Below are 27414 nucleotides of genomic sequence, written 5' to 3'. Positions count from 1 at the left end.
CGAACGTTTGCCATTGGTTGTGTGATCGGGCGATGGCACCGGCCGGGCTGTCGCGAGCCGGGTGTCCTTGTAGTGGCGAGAGCGGTCGGCTCAGTCTGCGGCGAGGGGAGGAGGTAGAGAGAAGTGTCGGCTGGCTGGCTCTAGCACAGTCCTGGCCGGCGATTGAAAAAGGTAACAGCCTTGCCGCGTCTTGAATAGCGCCGCTGTGAAAGTGACACTGCCGCGGAAACGGGCGCCATTTCCGTTGGCTGAAGAGGCAATATTTGAGTCAGGCGCGCCCCGGGCAGCTGCCGGAGGGGACCTTCTGGCCGGATCTGTCGGGCTTGGCTCGGTCAAGCGGCTGCTTCTGCCTGAGGGAGCGTCGCGACCGCGGAGCCTGTCTCGGTCCTCTGCCTTGCCTGGTGGCGAGTAAAGAAGGGCGCGCCCGCCGGCGGAGCGATGGTAGGAATGAGCGAGGCGGGTCCCGGTGCCGCAGCCGCTCCCTCAGGGAGCCCTGGCTGTGCGAGAGGGGTCGGGGGCAGCATCCCTGCCGTGCTCCTTGACCCTGCCAGGCCCGCCACTCGCCCTGCCCGAGGGTGAATTCCTTCTGCCGGGCACCCTGACCTCAGACCCGGCCGCTTGCACTCTTGGCTCTCTTAAGGTGTCCGGGGGGTGGGATTTCAAAAGGAACCGCAGCACCCAGGCTGGGTTAGTCCTGACTGAGGCCCATTGATATGAATGGGACTCAAATTAGCTATGACTAACTTGTCTCATTTATTTCAGGGGTGCTCCGTCACGACTTGTTTAGTCTGGATCTTGCCAAATTAATAATATTAAAGAGGGGGTAGCCCTACATGCGGTTCCCCAACAAATCCCACTTCGTGTAGGTGCTGGCTGGTGTCTGGCATCCCATTTTCAGTCCGTTGCTTCCGTGCCTATAGTCTTCACCTGAGGACTCGTCTTAGGGCCCACCAAAAAAGGGGTTATCCTTGATAACAATTTAGTGCATCAAGGAGTGGCGTTTGGGTGTTTGTTTTTGTGTTGTTTTTCTTCCATAAAGCAATTTGGTTGAGAAGTATAGGTTACCACACAAAATCCAAAAGATAAGAGCATCCTCAAATTGTTAATCTGTCTTCTCTAAGATCCAGAGTCTTAGAGAACCCTGCAGAATGTGGTTGTTCTGGAAAACAGGCCATCGCCAGCTGTCATGTTAAAATAAGTAGCCCTTGGCAATTTTCTTTGTGCCATTTGTTACCACCCTTTCCAAATGTACATTGCTTATTGACAGGTTCTGCATTGTCTACGTACACGAAGCGTGCTTTGTGGTGCAGTTAATGGCAGAATAATGTTTGCAGAGCAGTGATTCTTAAGCATGTCAGCCAGAATCTATGTTTTATAGTGCTGCTATTGATTGATTGTTCAATTTTTATACCACTTTTTGTAAAACATCCTAAGGCGGTTTATAAATATTAAAATACAACAAACTTTCATAATCATTATAAAAACATTTAAAACCTTAAAATCAGACAAACAGTAAAAACCATAAAACAACCATTAAAAAGACAACTGAAGCAGGAGAGCAAAGGCCCTAAGGTGTAAAAAGCCTGAACAAGTAAAAAGGTCTTTAGTTTGTTTTTAAAGCAGCCACAGATGTCAAAGAGTGGACATTCATTGGGAGAGCATTCCAGAGCTGGGGTGGGGGCAAAAAGAGTGAAGGCCCTGTCCACTGTTCCCTCTAACAGGGTTTCCCAGATGTTTGTTGACTACAACTCCAGAATCCTCAGCCAAAGGCCATTGGAGCTGGGAATGTTGGGAGTTGTAATCAACAACATCTGGGAATTCCTGTTAGAGGGAACACTGCCCCTGTCCCAAGTGCACACAATTTAGCCTCTCTCAATGTCAGCACATGGAGCAAAGGCCCTCCATACAACCTTGTTGAGAGTGCAGAAACCATTGGGAGCAAGCAGTCCTTCATGTATCCAGGGCCCAAACTGTTAAGGGCTTTAAAAGTAATAAACAGCACCTTGAACTGCATCTGGAAACAAATTGGCAGCCAGTGTAGCTCTTTCAAAATAGGTGTAATATGCTCCGGGTAAGCAGTTCCAGAGAGAACTGTGGCAGCTGCATTCTGCACCCACTGAAGTTTCCAATTGTTCTTCAAGGGCAGCCCCACGTAAAGTATTTCATCTGCACACTTATTCATATCACTTCCAGGCCAATAATGAGTGCATTTACAAGTATTTCTCTGATGTGGAGGCAGATGATGACCAGTCCTTATCTGCACTTTAATTCTCTGTTCTATATTTATGCAAATGTATTGCAGAATTAATCCTAGCTTTCATTTGATTTCTCCATAAGAAAACCGCAAAGCTGTAGGGCTTCTTGTTCTGTGAGTAAGCAGGGAGCAGGAATGGTCACAGGGAGACACAGAAGGAGACACAGAAGCCCTGAATATTTGACCTAGCTACTTGGAGTAAATTGCTGAGAGTTGTTTTTGACATTCAGTGAAAGTGGATAATACCTGCAGGGCAGATTACTGTAGTGTAGAAGTGTAATATGCACATAAGGGTTTGTAAAGGTGGAGACTAAAGTAGTTCAGGATTTCCCCTTGGACATAGTAACTAGGAGCCTATCCCTGCTGTGTTCCTCTACCATTGAGTTAGAATCTGCTGGACATTAAGAAATGTTTCTCATACATAGATCTTTCTCTTGAGCTCTATATTGACTGGATGGAGTAAGGATTGAGTTTTTTTAAAGGCATGTGATAAGATAATTGCAACTGAGTAATATTTAAAACAATATATTATTGTATTTGTTTTGCATTTTAGATTTTTGTAAGCTGCTTTGTGTTTGTATGTTAGGAAAGGAGGGCAGGATAAAGGCAACTTCAATAAATGAATAATATTTGGCCCTTATTGATCAGGCCAGTACCTCACTTAAGTAGGTAGTAGCAGTTGTGTTAAATAAATGAAGAGCTGTTTGACAATCTGCCATAGGAGATTATATAATTCTGAAAGCAGAACCTTTCTGGACATTTAACAGTTCATGAATTAAAGTGCATGCTGAACCACTCCTATTACTTTAGATTCATAACAATCTATAATGTACAGAAGGCCATTGGCTGAGTTCATATTAACTGTAATTGCTGATCTGACCTACTAGGTTGAGCTTTTTGAAATCTTGTACCATTGCTTACAATGGTATAAGATTGGTGACTGACATTCTTTCTGAAAAATTAATATATGCAGTTGCCTTCTGATGATACAACTTAACTTTTGGAAGATGAAAAAAATCTTATAGTGCAGGGCTTGACAAATCCCAGGCAACAGCGAACCATGGCACCTAGAAAATTAACCGTAGTGCTTAGACTAGGATATTAAGAGGTAGGGTTATTTAGTGAAATCTTGATTTGTCCTAGGCAGCTCTGATTATGTTCCAACTATGTTACTTGTCAAGAAGATAAAGAGAAACTCATTCCCCCCGACCCTGCCACATGCCCATCACAAAGTCCAGTAATTTTGCCAAGTATCGTCTGGCTGTCTCCTAGATCCAAGGAAGGTTTGGCAAAGCCTGTTCTAGTGTCCTACCTGGCTGATGTGAAATAACCTTCCAGGTTGGTTGTGAAATATTAATTGTACTATTAAAAGGAAACAGAACTTCCACTGTGTTTTGAAAAAAATGTATTTGCATATATATTGCTTTTAAAACAGTTTAAAGTAAGAAAGGGACTGGAAGAGGGATAATGTGCTTCATGAGAAGCAGCTTCCATGCCTCATCATGCTTAAATGTGCTTACTGCATACACCAGTCTGTGTGGCTTTAGCATGTCAGTGATGTGTCTGCCTGAGCTATAGAGCACTGACATTCCAATGCTGCATGTAGATGAGCCTGTGCATTACAGTAAATGCTTTAAAATGTGACCTGTAGCCCAAATTGCTTCTATTTATGCCTTGTGAAGAGAGAGAAGAACTTGATTGATTGATCAAACGCAGAAAGGAAGCCAAGAGATTTAAGACTTATTTTTGAGACTCCTATTTTAATTTTGCTGTAAATTCTAAAATTTGAAATATATAGTAAGAACACTCAGTTTAACAAATGTTGACCCATAAACTTTATGGAAATATAGTTCTTAACCCTGCAACATTTGAAAAATCTTCATACTACAGTAATTCTGTCTTGTAAATATATCAACTGGATTTAATATCCCACAGAAGCTCTTATTGGTGGCCTGCCCACACATCCATTTTCCAGTCATTTGTGGTCTAAAGAAAGAGTCACCTTTTTGTGGATGTTCATGCCAAATTTCAGGTGGATTGAACATATGATTTGAATGTTATGACTGATAGAACGTCCAGGACTTATAATGGTGGAATAGTTTTTACTTCTTGCCTTATACAGGCACTACCTTGCCTATGTTGTGTGTGTGTGTGTGTTTGTTTGTTTGTGTGTGTGTGCGCGTGCACACGTGTGTTTGTGAACATGTAAAATATTTAGCTGTGAATGTTCTCAAGATGCAGGATTTTTCCATAACAGGCTTGAATAAATTTTATTTTAGATAACTATGTATGTTTGTGGTAGTAAGGGAAAACTGGTATTTCAGTCTACAGTAACATATCATTACAGACCACTGAATGCTTAAAAAGATCAATCCTGGTGTGTGTATGAAATGGGAATTAGCTGAGCAGAAATTCATTAAATATTTAAAAAGACATTATCAGCCAAGGACTTTAAGAGGGATTACGGTTTCCTTTCACACTACAAAGAGTTCACATAGTGTATATTATTACTGTCCATTTAAGAACTTTAAAATGTCTTTAACCGACCTTTCTTCCGTGCTTCATTCAGTTCTTGCTTTGCATCTGATGAGGTGGACCATCAGTTGATGAGGCCCACCAAAACTCATGCTCAAACACATCGTCAAAACATCTTGACAGTCTATATAATGCTGTCAGTCGCTCATATTGTTTAAGCTTGTTAAGGAATGAGCTGGAAGACCTTATGGAAGCTAGGGTGGGGATGCCAGTCAATTGACTGGTCAAATATTGTCAATTGATTGCCTATAATTTGAAAATATTCCATATGGCCAAGAATGCCTGTATGTAAGGGGCAACCTATGTTTGATATTACTTCATTTTATTGGGTTTTTTTACATGTTAATTCTTTTAATATTTGACTGATACCTGACCTCCCCCCCCCCCAGTCAAAAGCTACTGCATGTGGAATGTCTTGATTTTTTAATTCAACTTCTACCCAATATATAATTTACTGTACTAACAGGGTGGTGGTGTTTTGTGTGTGTCTTTTAATTTAATCATAGATCTGAGAAAACAAGTTTGAAAATGCTGTCCAGCCTCTTCCGAATGCATGGCCTTTTTGTGGCCTCTCACCCATGGGAGGTCATTGTGGGAACAATAACTCTCACCATCTGTATGATGTCGATGAAGATGTTCACTGGCAATGATAAAATCTGTGGCTGGAATTATGAATGCCCCAAATTTGAAGAAGTAAGAAGTTCAGTTCTTTTAAATATTGCTTGCTAATGTAATTCTCCTGTTTTGGAGCTCATCAGATAAGTTGAGCTAGGATAGCTTCAGTGAGACAAAACTGTTGATTAAAATAATGTGTTTGTAATTCTAATCCAGTTTTTTATGTGTACCTTTGAACTCTTAGGCAGCAGTCTTAAATTAGTAGGAGAATTGAGGCTAGTACTTAGTAATATTTTCAACTTTAGAAAGTATAACTCTAAAATACTGATATGGCTTCTTGAATTGCTCTGGAAATGTTCGTGTTCTTGCAATTTAATCAGTTTTTAAGAAAATTAAAAATAAATGGAATAATATTTCTTTCTTACAGGATGTTTTGAGCAGTGACATCATTATCCTGACAATCACACGCTGTATAGCAATCCTGTATATATACTTTCAGTTTCAAAATCTGAGGCAACTTGGATCAAAATATATTTTAGGTGAGGCATATTTAAAGTTTATGGTTATTGTATGTCAATAAGAATTAGTGGAGGAGAATAACTCACAAACCCATCAACACTGATCCAGCAGGGACAATCTGTGCATGAAAATGGTTGACATTGTCAGAACTTCTCATATGTTTGAACATTGGGCTACAGGGCTGACTTGCACATATGTGTTGGTAAGCCAACTATCTGGAGAGATACACTCAGCCCTGATTTTGCACTGTGCAGCACACACCTTTGTCAAAGCTGTATTTTTGATGCCATTTTACAGCAATTATTCAAAGTGACAAAAATTGAAATTACTGGACAGAACTTAAGCAAGTTCCTCGCTGAGCACCTTTATGTCTTTCCAAGAGGAAAAATTGTGCATGTATAGTTCTAATATGTGTTACTGAGTTTGGCTGCATAATATAGTTGATCTCCATTGCTCAGGGATTCAGAACATGACAAGTATGTGCAATGGCTCTGTAGGTGATGCATTTTCTGCCTTCCCAAATTTGGTCAGAAGGGTGGTAGCCTAGTGGGAACTGAATGTGGGTCCAAATGCAGGATTGAATTCTTGACCAACATAAAGAGCTAGGCCTGAATTGCTAGGAGGGGACAATTGTCTGTGTCAATTGTTGCCTGACACAGGGATATTTCAGTGCTATACCTTGCTGTCCAGTTCTGTCATTGTACCAGTTTACTACACAGTTTGCTCCAGAATCGGCTGTATTTTCATTTGAAATCAAAGGATAGAAGATAGGAATGGTAAAGTACTCTGTACACCAACTACTTCCATGGAAATATGGAAATAATAGAACAGTCCCTGTTCACTAGGTACACGTGTTCCTGGTTGTAACCTAAAGCAAATTGGAGTAGCTGTTACATGTTAGGGTCTGATATGTATGTGTTGCAAAGGGAAGAATTTGGATTAGGGCTGTGCACGAACTGTGGTTCAAGCACATTTTGGTTGCGGGGCCCAGGAGCTTTAAGAAAGAGGAGACCAGGTCCATACCTGCTCTCCGCCACCCCATGCAGCTTCCTGCTGGGGCAGTGCGCATCCCAAGAAGCCCTGAACAGCATCAGTGCGCACATGGCATCTGTGCATGCATGGGCACCAATTGCATAGTCAGCATGATGTTGCTGACCAAGCAGATGGTGCCTGCACACATGCGAACGCCATGTGTGCGCTGATGCTGTGTGGGGCTTCTTGGGATGCTCACAGCCCCATCAGGAAGGTGCATGGGGTGGCAGGTTCTCTTCTCTTCTCTTCTCTTCTCTTCTCTTCTCTTCTCTTCTCTTCTCTTCTCTTCTCTTCAAGCTCCCAGACTCCACAACTGAATTGTTCTTGAACCACGGTTCGTGCACATCCCTAATTTGGATTAGTAAATGTTTAGACGATTGCTTTGAAAGGAATCTAGTGTTTGGTTTTCCTTAATGTTTTGTTATATTAAACATTTGTGTATTATAGGTATTGCTGGCCTCTTCACAATCTTCTCAAGCTTTGTTTTCAGTACGGTGGTGATTCATTTCCTCGATAAGGAATTGACAGGCTTGAAGTACGTATTTTCTCATGTTTTAGAAAATAAGCGTTCAGCTGCACAGGAGTAGTTCTGCTGACAGTTGAACCTACCGTCCTGGTCATGAAACTCAGGATGGGTAGAGCAGGCAACGTGGGAGGCAAACCCCAGAAGTTCTGGGGAATATGTTCACTTCATGCCGGAATGGGTACTTGCTTAGTTGAGGCTTTGAATTTCTTTCATGCCTCTTCTGACCTGGCTATGCAACCCTCCATTTGAAATATCATGCCCTATAGACCTTTAGATTGTGCTTTCACTTCATGTGTCCTATTCCTCCAAGTACCTACAAAATCCAGGTGGTTGCCCCATACAGAAGTTTTCTGTGCTTGAAGTTCAGCACTTCCATGCTACACTGGAGACCCTGAAAGAGGATTGCTCCTCTCCAGTGTTCTCTCTAATTTTTTTCATCAGTGTGCAGAATGAATTTTGTTCTGGGTGGCAGTATCAAGGCAGTGTGTGCACACACATCTTCAGAATGGAGCCTTCCTGATTAAACCTGAGCAGGATCTGTGTCCTCTGTGAACATTTCTGTTTCTTCTATGTGGTCTCCCCCCCCCCTTTTTTTTAAATGTATATCCTGCCTCCCTTCCATGCTGGAACTGAAGGCAATATACATAGGTTTCCCAGATGGTCTCCTATCCATGCTTTGACCAGACCTACTTAGTATCAAGTTGCTACCTCCCATGCCTTCAACCAGACCCTGAGATCTAACCTGGTTTTGCCTCTGGCTTTCATCCCCCACACCCTCATCTATCTTGCAGACAGGCAGGAGATCAGATGTGCTGAATGACTGTATCCAGTCCCCAACAAGTGAAACTCTTAATGTATGCTAGCACCTTAAGAATTAGAATTGATCCCATGACTCATTCTGAATGAAATAATTCATTTTGGTATGAATTATTTAGACCTCTGTAAATGGAATAGTTTCCATGATTTTTAAAAAAAGTTTTCTATTGGAACATTTTAACATATATTCATTCCAATTTAATTCAAATCAACCATTCAGTACAAATCAATATAGCATAGTTATAATATCAACCAACAGAATTATATAGATAGTATAAGACCACTACTTAAAAGCAGGAATAATTTCCATGATGTATTCCTCCTGTTTTACACTTTGTATTGTATTTTAAATAGCCAATATGTGTTTCTTGTTTATTTCCAGTGAAGCTTTACCATTCTTCTTGCTTCTGATTGACCTCTCCAGAGCCAGTGCATTAGCCAAATTTGCACTCAGTTCCAATTCACAGGTTAGCCAACTTTTCTGTCTCTAAAGCAAGAATGTAATTCTCATAGCACTACTCTACACTACAAAGGCTTCTTAATGTATTAACATGCAAGGAAAGTAGCCTCACAACTGACTGGCCAAACGCTCACTGTTTTCTTTCAAGTGAAGTCAAATTCATTTTCTTCAGGATGGAGGTTCTTTTAAAAACACTGTAACTGAAATAATGTTGATCTTCTTACACAATATATGCAATATCACTTAATCTGACTTTGTACAAAAGGGCTGAAGAGTTACTAATGAAAAACCAATTATATGAATATGGCAAAGTTAATCCAGAATCATAATTTCCTGTAGCTTAAACATTAATTACACTGGTAAGAGAGATATGTAGATATAACTCTTACGTTATGCAGTATATGTAACACAAGTATTGAGGCCAAGTGTGTATATGAACAAACTGCAGTAATTCTGGACACTTGCTTGCTTTTTTAAACAAGTATTGGGGAATAATTGAATCTACACCCCAACCTAGCAAAAATGTAATTTTGAGCACTCTTGAAGTCAGAACAAGTTTTTGCCCATTGCCTTGTATTGTGTTAGCATTTGCAAGCCATAGCTTAACTATTCCAGCTGAAATTATATATAATATATTAATTCTATATAAAGCTAATTAAGATAGGATAAGTGATGGCAAATGTAATATTCGAAGAATAAAGCCTTAGGACAATTAAAAGAACATCATGTCTGTGTTGACTGGGCTTTTTATAACTTAATTGCATAAAGGCAGAATACCTTAATCCTTTTCTTAATAGTTATTAGTGCATAACCTGTTGGAAAAGGAGAGGTATGTGTTTGCCCTTGGGTCTAACCTTTTTCTTGTTAAATAAGTAAACAGATTAAGGTTTCAAGAGAACCTGGATACAAAATGCCCATCCCTAGCATTTACTTTCTCCATTAGTATAACCTAACAAGCAATAACATCTGTATTTTGTGCAGGATGAAGTAAGAGAGAATATTTCCCGTGGAATGGCAATCTTGGGCCCCACATTTACACTTGATGCCCTTGTTGAGTGTCTGGTCATTGGTGTTGGGACAATGTCTGGTAAGCTTGGGGTGTGTTAGGAGCTCAATAAGAACTTAACAAAGCAATAAGTTAAGAAATATAATGATTAGTTTCAGGCTCTTGATCCAGTTTCCTGCATATCATGGGCAGCTCTGTACATTTCTACTTCTTGTATTAATTGATTACTGGAAGCCCTGGATTTTTGGATCCCCCCCCCCCCACACACACACACTCTCTCTCTCTCTCTATTTTGTTTTGGTTTTAAAAAGTTCCTCCTCTGAGAATCCAAAAGGGATTCAAAATACTTTCTTCACTATATGCTGGGGGAATGGTGAAATGAAAAACACAGCTATCTTCTGCAGACAGCTAGTAGAGGATCCAAACCAAAGTGATTCCCTCCTCTTTCTGCCTTTAGCACCCAGATACCAGGCTTTTATTTTATAGCAGCCCACATCTTCATAAGGAAGGCAACTATGTTCTTAAGGGAAAACATTCTGTATGGCTTCCTTGTGACCTGTGTGTGTGCCAAGGTATTGCATATGTAAAATCTGTTGCATAGTTAAGGCCTTATCAGCATCTGTCATATAAATTACAATCTGATTCTTCACTAAGCCAGTTTAATTGATGTACTTGTTAAAAGGACTATTGCAGTTCAAATACAGGAAAGCCTTTCACTCTCTTTTACACATTAAAAACAGCTCTGCTGGATCAGGCCCAAGGCCAGCATCCTGTTAGTGGCCCACCCAATGCCTCTAGGAAGCCCACAGGCAAGAGCTGAGGGCATACCCCCTATCTTAATGTTGCTCCCCTGCAATGGATATTTAGAGGCAACTTGCCTTTATAGGAGGTGGCCTGTGGCCTAGTAGCTGTTGATAGTAATAGCTATCAACTGGACTAGAAGCTGTTGATAGACTTGTCCCCCATAAATGCATCTAAGCCCTTCTTGGTGGCTGTCACCACATCTTGTAGCAGAGAATTTCATAGGTTAATTATGTGTTGTGTTAACTATAGGGTATAAAATGCTGGGTGGACTTTAAAAAAAGTATCTATAAGAGGAGCCCTTAAGAATTCTTAGCATATGCTGCCTTTCAAATAAGTTCACTCTCTTTTACTGGCCTTTCTCGCCACCTATACTTATGATGTTCATGACAAATGCCTGAAGGTGTGGGGGTGAGGGAATTGGTACTTCCCAGTTTACCAAAGTTTGCTTCCTTGTTCTCCTGGAGAAGATTCTGGAGGCAAGGGGCCCTTTAAAAGCCAGAACATATGGCTTTCAAATTATTATTTGAAACTTTATGTATGGATGAGCACAACTTTCCAGGGTTTGGCCTTCAATCCCTCTTGCACAGAAAATGTTAATCAATGGTATGTGAAGGCAGGTAGAACCTATATAAAATAAGGAGAAAGCAACAATTCTGGTCTTAGATTATTCTTGCAAGTAAAACAAAAGCATGTTTCTGTAATATTCCATGTTTCTTGTAATATCCAAAACCATCTTGATATCTATTGATGCTAGCAGTTTTTTTTTTTTAAATCCTGATCACAAATAAGCTGTGGCCCAATTCAGACAAAATGCCGGACCACAGGTAGATGTACCTGAGATCAAGCGCGGAAGCTGAGAACCGTACTATACACAATCCAGGAACGGAGGTTTCATTACTTCCTCTTGCTGGCTAGAGTCGTTCTCCTTCTTCCTAGTCCTTCCAGACTCAATCTCCGCTTTCGCAACACTGTTTGCATTGCCAGACTGTGGGCATGGTGACAGTGTATCACTCACCCAGCAACCGCTGGTTATAATATGAGTGGGGGCATGCACTTTGCGTTTGGATTCCCTTGTGTCTTGCCATCTGCTGGCCGTCTTTGGCAGGGCAAAGACCTTTCCTCCTAACCATCACACAGCTCCACTCCAGGAAGGAACTTGAGGAACCCCAGTTGGGAAGAAATCCCACATTAACTGCAGTTTGGCATTATGTCCAAATTGGGCCGGCGTGATGGCTATTTCTGGTAGAAAAAGGGATGGTGGGGAAATTGCAAATCTGTGGCTTCTGGCCTCTTCTGTGTAGCTCTCATGTATGTTTATAAACCTGCACTGGGGTGGAGAAGCTGTATTCTAGAAAGATGTGTGGTGTTTGTATGATTCTTCTTATGGAAACATATTGGGATTGTAATAGTTTGATGTCTGTGTTTCTTACAGGAGTGAGACAGCTTGAAATAATGTGCTGTTTTGGCTGCATGTCTGTCCTTGCTAACTACTTTGTCTTCATGACCTTCTTTCCTGCATGTGTGTCCCTGGTACTAGAGGTAAAAGCACTTCAGTAGATGCATTTTATGTGTGAAATCCACAAGGGAAGTTTTCCTGAGCAAACCACATTGAAATGAACAGAAACTGTTCAAGAACACTATTCGCCTCATGTGCAGCTCCTAGTCCCTTCTGTTGACTTGTACAGGAGAACTTTCCATTGGATCGTTTCTCATACTAGTTAATACAAATACTTTCCTTTATTTTCTCTCAGCCTAACCTACTTCACAGGGTTGTTGTGAAAGAAACTCAAGTATGTAGTACACCGCTCTTGGCTCCTTGGAGGAGAAGCGGGATATAAATGTAATAAATAAATAAACATTTGTAGCATAGTTACAATAACAAAAACAATCCATGCAAAAGTCATGCAATTCTGCTACAGATTGAAGCTTACAGCGCATACTTTTTGCAAACAGTGTTTTAAATGAGTAGCTGTTTGGTTTTTCTAATCAAATTTAAACACATTCTAGGCTATATATTTGGATATTTCTATCAAGATGTGCATACCTTATCACGAACACGTGGTGTGTTCAGAGGATAACATGCCCATCTTCCTCTGGGTATGCTTCCATAAACACAAATCTTGTCTAATCTTTATAATTAGGAGATTTTAAAACCAATTGCATAAGAATCTTTATCATTTCTGTGAATAAAACTATTCTGGTTTTCCTTCAGCTTTCGCGGGAAAGTCGTGAAGGCCGTCCCATATGGCAACTTAGTCATTTTGCTCGTGTTCTAGAGGAGGAAGAAAACAAGCCTAATCCTGTAACTCAAAGGGTCAAAATGATTATGGTAAGATTTCTGTGTTTTTTGGACCATGGGCTCTCATTATAAGCCACCCTAAGTCAAGAAAACAAATGGTTGAATTTCCCCCCACCCCCAATGCCATGCAAACTAATGCAAATGCCATGGCAACTTTGGTGCAAGTGCTCTTTCTTGCTTTCGAATATAGCAGGCCTGCTCAACTTAGACCCCCCCCCAGCTGTTTTTGGACTACAACTCCCATAATCCCCAGCCACTGTAGCCAATAGCCAGGGATTATGGGAGTTGTAGGCCTGTAGAGAAAAGGAACAGGGACACTTGGGGCTCATACCCTGGTATGAGAAAAGGCTCTGGTGATTCCTCCCCTCTGAACATGTCCAGATCCAAAAGTTTTCTGTTGCACCAGTTAAAAAGAGAGTCGTTGGCTAATGGCCTGTTTAGACACTGAATGGGAAAGTCTCAGCAAGGAGCTCATGCCTTCTCTAACAGCAGTTTATAAAGGCATGGATAACAGTATACGAAAGCTCAGTTGCCCCAAAGACTTCCGTAAGAGAAGACGGTTTATTGGGCATCCAAGGCATCCTTCCAGCTGGGCTGACTCCCTCAATTGGGTCTTCCCCTGGGAGCCAAACCATCAGCTGCCGTTTCTCCGCTGGCACCACATCTTATGAGAATTCCCTTTGTTCTTGTCCTGCAAGATCTCCCCAGTAGGATCCCTTGATGGTGTCCTGGGCATTGCCCTGGCAACACATCTTGCATGGCCAGACACATGTCGACTGCCAGCACAACTTCCAGTTCCCTGATCTCTCACTTGGGCAGAGAATTGTAGCAGTACTGAATTTATATTAAAATATGTGTTTTATAACTTCTCTGTTGTTGGGGCCAAGGACATCTCCATGGGTTATACCCCTCACGAGCTCCAAGGCAGGACAGTTTTGATTTGCTATTAAAGAAGGAACACGCCTACTCGAGCCTGAGGGGGATAACCCCACCCCAGTTCTTTCTGTCTTCATAGCTCCAGGCAGCATTCAAATCTCTATCTTCAGTAATCCCTCTTAGCTTTATCCAAATTACCATTTTTTAATCTGAAAATCCTCATCCTTATTCTTCCTTCCTTCTCTACCTTCTGGTAGTGTGTGTGTGTGTGTGTGTGTGTGTGTGTGTGTGTGTGTGTGTGTGTACATATACATATACATACACACACATACACAAACACCTTCTGTCATATCTCTCCCTTCTCCTTCCCCCTCCACCTCTCCTACTCTTACTTTCCTAGTGCATGGAGCGCACAGGACGGTACAGGATTATCCTTGTACCAAAAGGAAAGAGGCAAGGAGACACCTTTCTGGGGGAGACAAGAACCTTTGGGGCGCCTCTACCCCATTGACCGGTGCAGATAGCGTCGGCAACGGCTGCCTTGGAACTGCTCGTGCCGTATGCTGCTGAGTCTCCCTCCAACAGACCGCAAGACTCGCAGTTCAGCAGCCCGGCACATCCTTCAGTCAGCACTGCCCCGTGAGGGACGCTCGGAGAGCACAGAGCACCACTCGATCTTCGCCCTACAGGCGAAAAGGGCGCTTCCCCTGCCTACTCCCCATCTCATCTCGGAGGAGATCAGAGCATTTGGAGTGCCGGGAAGGGCTGGCACAGCGGCAATGGCAGCGGCTATACCCCGCAAGATGGTGCAGGCTGCCGAAAAAAGCCCCGTTTTGGCACGAAGAGAGGAGTGCAGCGCGGAGGTGAGATATTCCTCATGAAAGGCCCTGGCATCGACAAGGGAGGTAACTGGGGGCATCCAGGAGCAGAAGAAGGACATGGGGGCGACAGGGCCAGGGGGTTCATATTGACGGCATGCACACGCGCAGCTGATACTTCCGGCCAAGAATGGGGGAAGGGGCGGTAGGGAGATGCGCTGCCACCCCATGGACTTTGGAAAAAACAGAGCACCGGTGGGGGGAAAGCGGCAGGAGGGGTAAGTGCACTCTTCCCCGCCCTTAAAGAGCCACCCCCACCAGCTCCGAACCACACCTCCACGGTTCCGTGCACATCCTTACAAGGATTATCCTAGGGGCTCCATTTTGGCCCAGGAGAAGGTGGTTCCCAGAGCTTCTACATCTAGCAACCGAAGAACCATGGTTTCTACCAGTATCTCAGGATTTACTCACGCGGGGTCCAGTACAACACCCCAACTCGAGCTGGTTACAGCTTGCTGCTTGGAAACTGAGCAGTGAGTTTTAAGCCAGCAGGGCTACTCCGAAAGGGTGCTTCAGACTCTGCTAGCTTCATGCAGGCCCTCAACAAACAGAATATATCAATGCACGTGGAGGGCATTTTTGTGATGGATGGTGCACCATTCAATTCCTAGGGGTGGTGCAATCCTACAACACCTGTTATAATTTCTACAAGACTGTCTGGAAAGAGGCCTGAAACCAAATACTCTGAAGCAGCAAGCAGTATTGTTAGTAGGCTCATGTCAGGCATTTCCAAGAAGACCTAGCACGCACACCCTCCCCTGAAACGATTCCTGAGAGGGGTCACCTTACTGTCTCCGCCAACCGTTCATAGATTTCCCACATGAGATTTACACACTGTATTAAAGGCTTTATTTACAGTTTTCTCTGTTTGAGCCCTTAGCTCAAGTTCCCATAAGAATTAGATGTCCAACTCTGTCTCAAGAAATATATGGAAAGATCAGTATTGTTTAGAACCACAGATGCCTTGTTTGTCTCATTCCTGGATCCATGGCAATGGCCGTTTCATCATCTACAATTGTAAGATGGATCAGGGCCTGCATAGCTGTGGCATAAGAGACCCAACATTTCAGGCCTCCTACACATGTAATTGCTCACTCTACTCGGGCAGCAATGACCTCGGCCGCTTTCTCCACAAATGCACCAATACAGGAAATTTGCAGGGCAGCAACGTGGAGAAGTCCATCTACTTTCACAAGACATTACAAAATTGACTCTCATGTGTCAGCTCAGGTGGCTTTTGGTAGGAGAGTCTTCCAACAGGTGCTTCCCTAGGAATAGACAAGAGTGCTCCCGCCCTGGTTGGAGTACAGGCTGTAGTATGTCCCATGGAGATGTCCTTGGCCCCAGCAACAGAGAATGGAGCATTGGTTCACTTACCGTGAAGGCTTCTTCTGGTTGCTGGGGCCAAGGACATCTCGGCCCACCCGATTTAGCGCGCTTGTCTGTCCCTGGAAGACCATCTATTGAGCATCTTATATTATTTTTACTGAGATAGGCCTGATAACTAAAGATCTGGAAGACTGCCTTTAAGGATAGGGCTTTTAGGGTGACTCTCAGAGCTATTGACTTTAGGGATCATGTTGAGTCCTCATGTCTTCTCCTTCCTGTATTTTTGTCTTCTATTTTTCTTGCTATAATACCTTACATAACTTGGCCCAAAAGAACTGGGGCAAGGTTATCCCCCTCAGGCTTGAGTAGGCGTGTTCTTAATTTAATAGCAAATCAAAACTGTCCTGCCTTGGAGCTCGTGAGGGATATAACCCATGGAGATGTCCTTGGCCCCAGCAACCAGAAGAAGCCTTCACGGTAAGTGAACCAATGCTCCAATCTTTATGTCTTCTGTATACAAAGACAGAACAAGGGGGGAAAGGATATAGCTGCCTTATCATGAGTATAGTTTCCGTAGAAAAATCAGTCTCTTCAGTTAAAAGGAGCACCATATATCCGAGTTGACTATGAAGTGGCACCTATCATTTATCAGCTTGAACTTCAGCTTTGTACATACTGCAGATATTGATGCATACAATTGATTGAGTTACTTAGTTATGGACTTTTAAAATTTAAGTCTCTAGGTTTGGTTCTCGTTCACGCTCACAGTCGCTGGATAGCAGAACCATCTGCTCAGAACAGTACATCAGAAATTTCGATGGGACTGGATGAAAATGCACCAAAGAGGATTGAACCTAATGTTTCTCTGTGGCAGTTCTATTTTTCCAGGTAGATTTAAACATAAATCAATATTTCATTGCAACTCTTGGGAACTGTATCTTATTTCTAATAGATTAGATTGTGTTTAGGTTTTGCAGTGGTCATAGAGCCAGTATATCTAATAATTTAGAAAGGGAGAGAATGCTTGCTCAGTTTATGGAGCCTGAAGAAACTGTGCTTTTGAGGTGTTCCAGGTACCAAACTCCAGCCTTGGTGTGGCTAGGGATTGTACTCACAGTTGTGCTGTATTTTAAAGGTTCTGTACCCATGTAGGACTGGCTCTTATGCCACAGTGCTACCACTTGGAGCTTATCCTATAGTTTAGGGATATGCTGATTAGTTTTGCATGGTCCTTTCTAGTATCCCCGTGGTACACCAATGTATTTTAAACTTACAAAGCAAGAGTCTGTAGTTAGGCTATCTGAATAATGAAGATGTAGCTCATCCAAGTTAAGAGATCTTGAGTTAAGCATTCTTGCATAGGAAGTGCTTTGCCAGATCAGACAAAGGTCCTATTCTTGCAGCCTTTGCAATAATTCCAGAAATCAGCAGGTATTAGGAGCATTTTCAGTGAAGGGAGGCAGAAAAAGAAAAGACAGAAGATTCCTATTCAATAAAAATGTCAGTATTGGCACATATTTTTGCATAGCTTTCATTGCAGTAATGTCTGTTAAAGTATTATATGGTTGACTGCCTTCTTTCTTTTATCCTTATTAGAATGGCCAGTATGGACATTGAACAAGTAATTACACTGGGCTTGGCTTTTCTCCTTGCTGTCAAATACATCTTCTTTGAGCAGACAGAGATGGAATCCACACTCTCATTAAAGAACCCTATAACGTCTCCACTGGTGATCCAGAAAAAAAATCCTGAAAACTGCTGCAGAAAACAATCTATACCTTTAAACAATAATCCCAAACCCAGAAAAGTAGATGAAGCTCCAGTTACCAAAGAGGGAAAAGGTGAACAACTTCTTCTTTTTAATTCAAAAGAGTTAATACTGAAGCTTTAAGCAAATGATGTTGTTTCCCCCATTCAGATTTCTACTTTCATTAATTTTATGCAGATGAAGCCATAAAGCCTCTTCTACCAGAGTCCCCAGCCAAGGCCACGTTTGTGGTTGGTAGTTGTGTCTCTGCAGAAATATCCTCCTTTAATAGCAGAAAAGAGCCAGAAACTGAACTTCCTAAAGAGCCACGCTCTGTTGAAGAATGCCTCTGTATACTTCAGAATGGCAAGGTAAGAAAAGAGAATTATGAAGGTTTCCAGTATTTTAAGGTGTTAGCATCTAGATGCAAAGCTTGAAAATATTTGAGTATAGGATATTTACTGGAACTTTCTACAAGAGACTGCAATTATTTGTCCTCCTTGTGAATATAATGTCTGCTCACTGGAAAAAAAAATCTTATGCTGCCTGGTTTTATATAGTTCTTGTTAACCAAGACTCAAGATTTTTTTTTTTAAGTTGCCTTTAAAAAGTAGTAGCTTCTCCCTACTACTATAAAATCAAAGTATGGCTTCTCTCTAAAGAACATATGACTGATGTTCAAATGGATTATGCATTGGTGGAAGACCATTTTCCATCATGCAAGGGAGGAGGGGTGATTTCCAGCAGTTTCCTCTTTTCCGTGCCTCTTGAAAATATGTCCCTGAGGCTCCCATAATTCTCAGGGACATACTTACCGGAGGTACAGGTGGTTACTGGAGGGAATCTTCCCTTTTGCCCACATGTGATAGCTTTCTTCTGCCAGAGTATCCTTAGGCTGGATGTCTGTCACCAGCAGAAGGAGAAGATGACTTGGTGCTCAGGAATACTTGCGCAATAGAGAGAGGATTCCCAGTAGTGCAAAGCACCTTTTTAAGATCCAAGCCTATGCCTTACAGCTTTCAAATACAGGGTATAAGGGGATCTTCTCCCTCCCCCCTTCACACACACACACGGCTGTTCTTATGTGTATTTTTTAAAAATCAATTGAAGTTCTTTTTTCCTTTAAGTGCTGCTTAGGAGCTTCACTTTAAACTGACTGATCAGTTAAACTATGAAAGACTTGTGCGTAAAACTTTGTTCATTATTATTTCTACCTAGCACTTCTGCTTAAACACTCAAAATAGCTTGCAAAATTGAAAACAAATAAGAAAAATGTGCAAGCACTGTAAATTACTGGCCCATCTGTTGTTCAGGCTTACACCGGCATTTCCAGTCAGCCTGCATTGCTGTGTCTGTCTTAAAGACGCATTGGCGGTCTTGTGTAGGAGTGCAAATATTTAAAGTTGCATGTCTACACTTTGAGAGTGCCACTTACATTGTTTCCAATGTTTCCAGTGTAAGTTGCACTCTGAAGTATGAGCATGCAACTTTAAATATTTGCACTCCTGCACAGGATTGCGGGTGCTTCCTTAAAAAAAACTTGCAGCAGTGTAGGCTGATAGGAAATGCCAGGCTTTGGCAGAACATGTGGGCTCCTAAAAGTATCAGCAAAATGGATGTTAACTAAAACCATTAGTTTGTATAAAACAATTAGTTCAAACTTAAGCTCCTAGATTAAAGTCTCCTGACTTTTTTTTTAACTGTTTAACCAGTGTTTGAGATCAGGAAGATAAGAGGCCAGGCAGATTTCCATAGGGAGGGCATTCCACAATTTCTGTGTCATTATCAAAAAGGTCCTGTTCCAAGGACCCACTAACCTAGTATCTCTCAAAGGTGGGACAGGGCCTCTGAAATTGATCATTATAGTATAGTATATGTGGTGGATACAATAGAGAGAGCCAAAAACCTTGGGGAATGCCGGTTTAAATAACAGTTGCACTGTTAGAGTATATGCATGCTATGTTTTTAATGAATTGTGATGCTGTATGTTGCATTAGGGCCGAGACATGTCCCATGAATAATAAAGTAACCAGATTTTTCATACTCCTAGATGGGTGCAAAGTTCCTTACTGATGCTGAGGTCATTAGTTTAGTCAATGCAAAGCATATTCCTGCTTACAAACTGGAAAGTTTGATGGAAACTCAGGAACGTGGTGTGTGTATTCGTAGACAAATGTTATCTCAGAAGCTTCCTGAGCCTTCCTCTCTACGGGATCTTCCTTACAAGCACTACAATTATTCTTTGGTGAGTATAATTATAATGCTTGGTAATCAGTAGCAGATATAAGCCTGCAGGGAAATGGAAAGAGTTTATCTGGTGTAGTCAGTGATGATTGTGTTGTCAGTTGCTTCTTTAACCCTATCGGGCATAATAGGTGCTACTTTCCTCTTTCTAATCCGCCCCGCACCCCACCCCCACACCAGCATGTAGAGTGGCTCTGCAGTTCAGGATTATACGAGTTGCACCTCTTAGTTTGTGTCAAATGAGTTGACAAAAGGAAAATGCCAATAATGTCATGGTGCATTACAAATGGCTACCTAATACGTCCGAAGGCAGCCAGTGTAGAGGGAACCATCTCTTCCCTTCCCCTCTCCTTTGCAGAACTGTTCATTCCAACATAGCATTTGGTATCTCCCTTGTGTCTTTATTTTCTTTAAGATTGTGAGTCCTTTTGGGAGAGGTAATGAATTTTCTTCCATATCTCTGTCATGTAAACTACTTTAAATTTTTGGGAAACGGTATATAAATATTCTGACTACTATTACTGCTGATCTGTAGTCATGTTTTAGCAAACTTGACTAGAGACAGTACATTATCTGCAACTGAAAACTTGCTGAATTCTGGGTCACATTTTTTTTTGTGGAACACATTTTTTACATATGTGTAAGTGCCTAATTAGCTGTACTTCGCAAGAAGAGAGGAACACAATGATTTGTTCTATGTACAGAGTCATTTTACATCCTCAGACTTACATAAGACTATAGGTATAAGTAGCTCTGACTTTGTTACGGCTTTAAGATATTGTTCGGAAAACATCTCTTGGCATACAATAGCGATCAAATGCTTATAAACTTCCACTAAATAGGAGTGCAAAGTTTGTGAAAGGATGGCCAACTTTAAAAATACCTTTTGTAATAGATAGATGTACATGGCAGGTAGACATGGAGTTAAGGCTAATGTTGTTTGTACAGCATCTAAAACTTTAAAACAAAATGTGGTTAAATTCTGGTTCTATGATAATAGATATGAAGGGAGGGACTGTTCTGTCTGTGAGGAGGAGAGGGTTGGTGTAAGGTGAAAGGGGTAGTGTGTAAAACTGAGTGTGTGGAATGTGCAGCATTCTATGTTGGAGAAACAGGAAGCCCACTAATGAAAAGACATAAAGAACATCTGGCTGATATGCAGCATAATAAAAGTCAAACAAAACCTTGGACGATACATATGAAAGAAGAACACAATGGAAAAGTGACCAAAACAAACGTATATAAAAAGTATGCATATTGGTTGTTGAAGAGAATTTAATGACAGAAGATCAAGGAAGCAATATTCATAGAAAAATGTAAACCTAATATTAATGTTAAGGATGAGACGAAAGAAGCCATGTGATACATTGATCGCTGTGCAAAAGGTCTGCTCTCTCCTCCCTCCGCTATTAGCTATTATCTGTTTGCTGCTTTCAATTCTCAGCTTCTGTTTTTAAGTGCCTTCAGCTGGCATGCTAAATGGAGCACTGAGGATGGTGCATTACACCGGAATGTTTGCTCAGTTTTGTTTTAGCTTGCATGTTTTGTGTAAAAATCTGTAAGTTATTAACATACATTTTACGCATTAAAGAAATCATTTTGGAAGTTTTGTCTTTGGAGCAGTGCAATGTGCATCTCTTCGCTGGTTTATCATCTCATTCAAAGCTGTACTTTTCTGTTGTTAAAGGTAATGGGTGCCTGCTGTGAAAATGTGATTGGATACATGCCAATCCCTGTAGGAGTGGCTGGCCCTCTTCTTCTGGACAAGAAAGAGTTTCAAGTTCCAATGGCAACAACAGAAGGCTGTCTAGTGGCAAGCACAAATAGAGGGTGCAGAGCAATCTGTGTAAGTGCTGGTTGCACTTGCAGGGTTGGCCGGGCTCCCTGGGCAGCAACGGCTCTTTTGAACCGACTCAATGACCAGTCATTCATTATAATTTTAAGACAAAGGCTCCTGGGACGAAAGGTGGTATTTAAATAAAAAATCATCTTTGTATTTTGCTCTCAGCTTGGTGGAGGTGCCAGTAGCCGTATTTTGGCAGATGGAATGACTCGAGGGCCTGTGGTAAGACTACCCACTGCCTGTCAGGCTGCAGAAGTGAAGGCTTGGCTTGAGACACCGGAGGGATTTAAGATCATCAAGGGTGCATTTGACAGCACAAGCAGGTGGACATTTTATGTAGCTAGTGGGGTTGGGGGGGGTGGGCAATCTGCCCTTTCCCTTCCCTTCCCCTCCCCTCCCCCCCCCCCGCCCGAAAGGAAACTGGAAGCATTGTACCACAAATTCTGAGAGAGCATTCACGAATCTTAATTTCTTCTTTATAGGTTCGCTCGTCTACAAAGGCTGCATATTAGTTTGGCTGGTCGCAATCTTTATATTCGCTTCCAGTCTAGAACAGGTGATGCAATGGGAATGAACATGATTTCAAAAGTAAGCATCAGGATTTATTCTGCACTCTTAAGAAATGCTGATTTCAAAATATAGCAATTAAAGGATATTATGGCTAGTTTAATGGGACACTTAGATCTGAAATTATACCATATGTACCCACAGGGTTCTCTCTAGAGCAAAATGATTTATGTTCTATCGTAGAGATCACATTTTGTGCCCTAAGGGGTGGAATGTACAAGTTTCAATCAATATAGATATAATTGCAATCTTCTTAAGTATTGGTTTTTATACTGTCCAAATGTAACTTTTAGCAGAACATGCCATCTACAAACTTCATGCAGTTTTGAAGTTTTTTCTTTTGCTGTAACGGTGAAAAGGGGCTTAGTTAAGTCAGTGAACTGTTTTGAAGTTGTGTGTGTTGCATATTGCCTCTAGAGTTTAGCAGTGAAGTTTTACACTAATTTTTAACTTTATGTATATGTATTATGTATGCTTGCATCAATTCTTTTTGAGACTGAGATCAATCAGTACAACAAGACTTCGTAGTTGGAGCTCTAAATATATTTTTCCCTCCACTCACCTCCCACCAAACAGGGGACTGAGAAGGCACTTGCAAGGCTGCAAGAAGAGTTTCCTGATCTTCACATTCTAGCTATTAGTGGTAACTACTGTACAGATAAAAAGCCAGCTGCCATAAACTGGATAGAGGGAAGAGGGAAGTCTGTTGTCTGTGAAGCTATCATTCCAGCAAAGGTTGTTAAAGAAGTGAGTACCTGCTGTGTGAGCCAACACTGTTTGTTGCAGCATGTTTGTTAAATGGCTATTCTGAATTCATTTTGCAGTTATCAGAGTGCCTCTTTATTAATGACATCTATTCACCACTTAAGAACATAAGAACGGCCCTGCTGGATCAGGCCCAAGGCCCATCTAGTCCAGCATCCTGTTTCACACAGTGGCCCACCAGATGGCACTTTTCCTCCAAGGAGCTCAGGGCTTGCAACCCTTCCATCCCACCCCGTCACTTAGAAGCAAAGTATGCTTCTACTCTCCCTGTACATAACGAGAGGAGCAAAAATCCTTCTGACAGCAGTATATTGAACCTTACCACTCTAGAGGGCCTCCCAATCTTGGGGTAGGGCTTTCCCAGAATTTGGGGTTTCTGCCACATGAATTTTAAGACTGTGATGGCCATTGCTCCAATGCAGACTCTCATCCAGGCAACTCCCAGAGCTAGACCGACTTCACTTCAGTAGTAGACTTGTAGCGTGTGCCTTCAGACCCTGCAGCATCTATTTTGGAGCGACATTATATATTTCCTTTGGAACTTATCTGCAGCCCCAACCTAGCAATTATTCAGAGCTTAAGCTGTCATCCTTCTTTTTACCAGATTTGGGTCTATTTAAGAAGATCTTTTTCTGAGTTGTATAGAATTACTGTGTCTTATATCATAAGAAACTTAATAACATTTTTGCGGCTTTATTCTAGGTGCTGAAGACTACTACGGAAGCCATGGTTGAAGTCAATATAAACAAGAATTTGGTTGGCTCTGCAATGGCTGGCAGCATAGGTGGCTATAATGCTCATGCAGCAAATATTGTCACTGCTATCTATATTGCATGTGGACAGGTAATAAATAAATGTAATAAATAAATATTGTTCATTGACTTAATTGAATGAGTGTGCGTCATTTTCAAAACATGCTAACTTTCATTCCTGTACTGACTCTAGGATGCAGCACAGAACATTGGCAGCTCAAATTGCATCACACTGATGGAACCAACTGGTCCTACCAATGAAGATCTGTATATCAGTTGCACAATGCCCTCTATAGAAATTGGAACTGTGGGTGGAGGAACCAATCTGTTGCCACAGCAGGCTTGTTTACAGGTATATGAAGCATCAAATAGAGAAAGATTGCTAAAATACAACCTTTCCTATTTATATAATATAATGTGTATCATGGAGTACACACATACATTCTTATGTGTGCTAGTAAGAAGCAATAAATGCCTGTCTCTTGCCTGCCGTAATTTTAAAGCAGTGACCCCTGGGTATGGGGGAATTTTGCTGGCCTTACAATGCACAACATGTAAAACGTGTAGTCTTTTTATTCTTTACAAGCAAGTTGGACCATTGGCCCACCTAGCCCAGGTCTCATGAAGAGGTCTTTCCCATACGTGCTTCTTGAGGTCCTTTTAAAATCCTTTGCATCTTGAAGGATTGAACCTGAGACTTCCTGCATATAAAGCAAGTCCCACTGAGCTGTGGGACCTTCCTACATTAATTTTTTTTACACATTTTAAAGATAACTTTAAATTGTTCTATGTAAAGTGGCACGGATTTCAGCATTCTTGAATAGAACTTATTTCTGCCTGTTGCGAAAGTATAATATTTCTTCATGCTTACAGATGCTGGGTGTCCAGGGAGCAAGTCTGGTCAACCCTGGGGAAAATGCCCGTCAGCTTGCCAAAATTGTGTGTGCTACAGTACTGGCAGGGGAATTATCTCTAATGGCTGCCTTAGCTGCAGGACATTTGGTCAAAAGCCACATGATCCACAACAGGTAAAAAAAAAAAAAACAGCCTGTCGTCTTTTTCTATCCTGTTCCCCACCCCGCAACCAAACATAACTTCGAAATCTGACAAAAAACTTAGCTGATCTTTTTCTCGTTTAATAGGTCAAAAATCAATCTACAAGACCTTCAAGGAACATGTGCCAAAAAGGCTGTTTGAAAATTGACAAACTTGAAGCAAAACCGTTATGAAGTAAAAAATAAACACGTGGTCTGTGAATTTTAGGAGGAAGATAATCTTCAATACAGTGAAGTGATGGGAAGATGTTTGAGAGGATCAATGGATGTGAAGTCAGCACATTACTTGCTGCATCTTTTTCTATGTCTGCCATAAAAGGATGCTTCTCTATGGGAAATACATCAGATGGCTTTAATTTTAACATAGGACTATAGCATTCTTGAGTCAGGCATTTTATAGAGTGGGATTCCACTTTGTCTACCTAAGTTAACCAAAAGGGTCAGCCGCTGACATTTGGAATGAAAATGTTCTGGCTTAGTACACTACTGAGAAGAAATACAAGTTCTGTAACTTACGTGATTTTTGTTTGTTTTAAAAACCAGTGTACTCCGATTAGTTCATTTGCAATGTCCATTGTGATCACTGTTTACTGGCTAAGATGACATAGCTTGCATATAAACCTGCAGTGGTGACGTCTGGGGCAGGAAAATCACCAGTTCCACTGCTCTACCAAATCCATCTCTTTGAGCATGGTAGAGAACTCTTGGTTGGGAATGGCCTAATTTTTTGTATTTTTTTTCAAGGTCCAACTGCTTCTCACAAACACATTTTAATTTTGCTCACATTTTTAAGCTGCAGATTTGGGCAGTGGAATAACTTGAGTTTTCCCTTGCCATTGTGCTGTGTATATATAGCTTTTAAATGTTAATTCCATAAAGGGGAGGCACTCCCATATTTTAAAGAACATACACGTTGCTGCAGTACAGAACTGCTTGGCAGAGGTATAAAACCAGAGTTAAATTCTTGGGTGTGGGGTTGTTTTTGTTCGGATGGCTTTCCTTGCCCTGGGGTGAAAAGCTTTCGGGCACAGTCCACTGGGACATTCCCCTGGGCAGGGCCGATTGAAATTAATGGCAGCTGCTCAAGAGCACAGTAGCTCTGCTTTGTTTCCGTGGGACTTTTCTCCGAGGACATCCAGGTGGACTACACCCTGGGTAAAGGTCAGTGCTTAGGGTTGATGCGTGGGAATGGATTCAAAATAAGCAAGTCAAAAACATGTTTACACTGCTTCTTAATCATCACTTTTTTAGAGTATGGTGTGTACTTCCTCCGCAGGAATAGGTGTATGTCTTGAGGGGAGAGAACCGGCACACTTACCCTTCTTTGTTACAGATGTTTTATTTAATAATACTTTTCCTGGAGAAATTGTAATTTATTTTTGACAAGATACAAGTTGCTTCTTCTTGCTCTCTCTCTCCCTCCCCCGCATAACTACTAACTTCAGGACTATTAGAAATGTTCAAGGGATGAATGCAAAGGTAGCTGTGTATAGAGAAGCATACTGCAGTGTGCAGTAATGCTGCATAGGATAGCCAGGCGTGGCTTAGCAAGTCAGAAGAAGGGGAGCAAGAGTACAGATGCACTCCTCAGCTGTTGTTGGATGTAATGATGGCTTGCTCTTCCAGATTTGCTAGAAACATAGTTTGAGGGCTGGGGTCCTTGGGTGTCCCATTGGAATTCATTGCGAGTGTCCTCTTTGGAGAAAGTCCAATATAAATTGTGGTACTCCTGTTTGCAGTACACAATTTCTAATTTGTATGTATTGGGCTAATGCAAGTCAATGTGTACTACTTGCTAGGTATGTGCTGTAGCTGCTTGTAAATAGCATCATGAATGTCCATCTCCATACAGTATTTTTGTCCAGCAGTTATCTATCTTATTTATGCAGAGTTTGAACTGCTTGATTTTATTTAATGCAACACTGAGCTAGCAATAAGTGGTTTGTTCAGTGTTTCATTTTGGTGAATGTAATGGACATTCTGTCTTTCAAAACAAAAACCATTTTGTACTATTACAAAACTGTGTACATTTGGTACAGATACTTTTTCAGTTTCAGTAAAACAATGCAAAACAACTTGGCTACAGTGTATTACTTCTAGGTATGATTTCAGACCAGTACTCTTGCTAATTCCAGCCACAGATCCTATTAATGATGGCCTAGGTTTTGAACTAGCCAGTGTTTGCAGGATCAGTTCCCACCTTCAAAGCCAAGATGTGGTTACAGGGAAACTAAAAAACTTCTGCTGCATTGTATGTAATTCAGGACCTCAGATGCCAAACTTGGTAGCACAAACTTGCTCTTGTAGAAGAGAAGCCATGTGTGAACCATATCTGCTAGAGCAGTGGTTCTCAACGTGTGGGTCCCCAGATGTTGCTGAACTACAACTCCCAGCATCCCTAACCAAAGGCCAATGGGGCTAGGGATGCTGGGAGTTGTAGTTCAGCAACATCTGGGGACCCACACGTTGAGAACCACTGTGCTAGAGGGAGC

At 41.7% G+C, this 27414-nt stretch overlaps 1 protein-coding gene across 5 annotated transcripts; it reads left to right on the top strand.

Annotated features, from left to right (window-relative positions):
* HMGCR (3-hydroxy-3-methylglutaryl-CoA reductase) lies at positions 1–26997 on the top strand. 5 transcript variants are annotated; one of them, XM_053299170.1, is made up of 21 exons: positions 1–171; positions 3398–3592; positions 5296–5482; positions 5832–5943; positions 7403–7490; positions 8680–8764; positions 9739–9844; positions 12000–12106; positions 12780–12896; positions 16686–16837; positions 17546–17790; positions 17895–18067; positions 19747–19941; positions 21628–21786; positions 21949–22106; positions 22266–22371; positions 22927–23097; positions 23818–23958; positions 24061–24219; positions 24741–24895; positions 25010–26997. In XM_053299170.1, exons 3-21 carry the CDS (start codon positions 5318–5320, stop codon positions 25062–25064), a joined length of 2649 nt encoding a protein of 882 aa, XP_053155145.1. In that variant the 5' UTR covers positions 1–171; positions 3398–3592; positions 5296–5317; the 3' UTR covers positions 25065–26997. The 5 variants fall into 5 exon arrangements, with proteins under 5 accessions (XP_053155145.1, XP_053155147.1, XP_053155143.1 ...); XM_053299171.1 differs by lacking the exon at positions 1–171 and adding an exon at positions 297–441; XM_053299168.1 differs by lacking the exon at positions 3398–3592 and having other exon boundaries at positions 2–171.
* Positions 26998–27414: the final 417 nt, after the last annotated feature.

Source organism: Hemicordylus capensis, chromosome 2 (assembly GCF_027244095.1).
Source record: "Hemicordylus capensis ecotype Gifberg chromosome 2, rHemCap1.1.pri, whole genome shotgun sequence".
Lineage (NCBI taxonomy): Eukaryota > Metazoa > Chordata > Lepidosauria > Squamata > Cordylidae > Hemicordylus > Hemicordylus capensis.
The sequence above is the reverse complement of the archived record's forward strand: the minus strand, read 5'-3'. Positions and strand labels throughout refer to the sequence as shown.

What these genes read in the sequence shown, in the direction of transcription:
- HMGCR (XM_053299170.1), top strand. Translation starts at nt 5,318, where the DNA reads ATGCTGTCCAGCCTCTTCCGAATGCATGGCCTTTTTGTGGCCTCTCAC. An exon ending in GAGGGTGCAGAGCAATCTGT is followed by an intron (nt 21,787 to 21,948) that starts GTAAGTGCTGGT and finishes TTTTGCTCTCAG; the next exon opens with CTTGGTGGAGGTGCCAGTAG. An exon ending in GAATGAACATGATTTCAAAA is followed by an intron (nt 22,372 to 22,926) that starts GTAAGCATCAGG and finishes CCCACCAAACAG; the next exon opens with GGGACTGAGAAGGCACTTGC.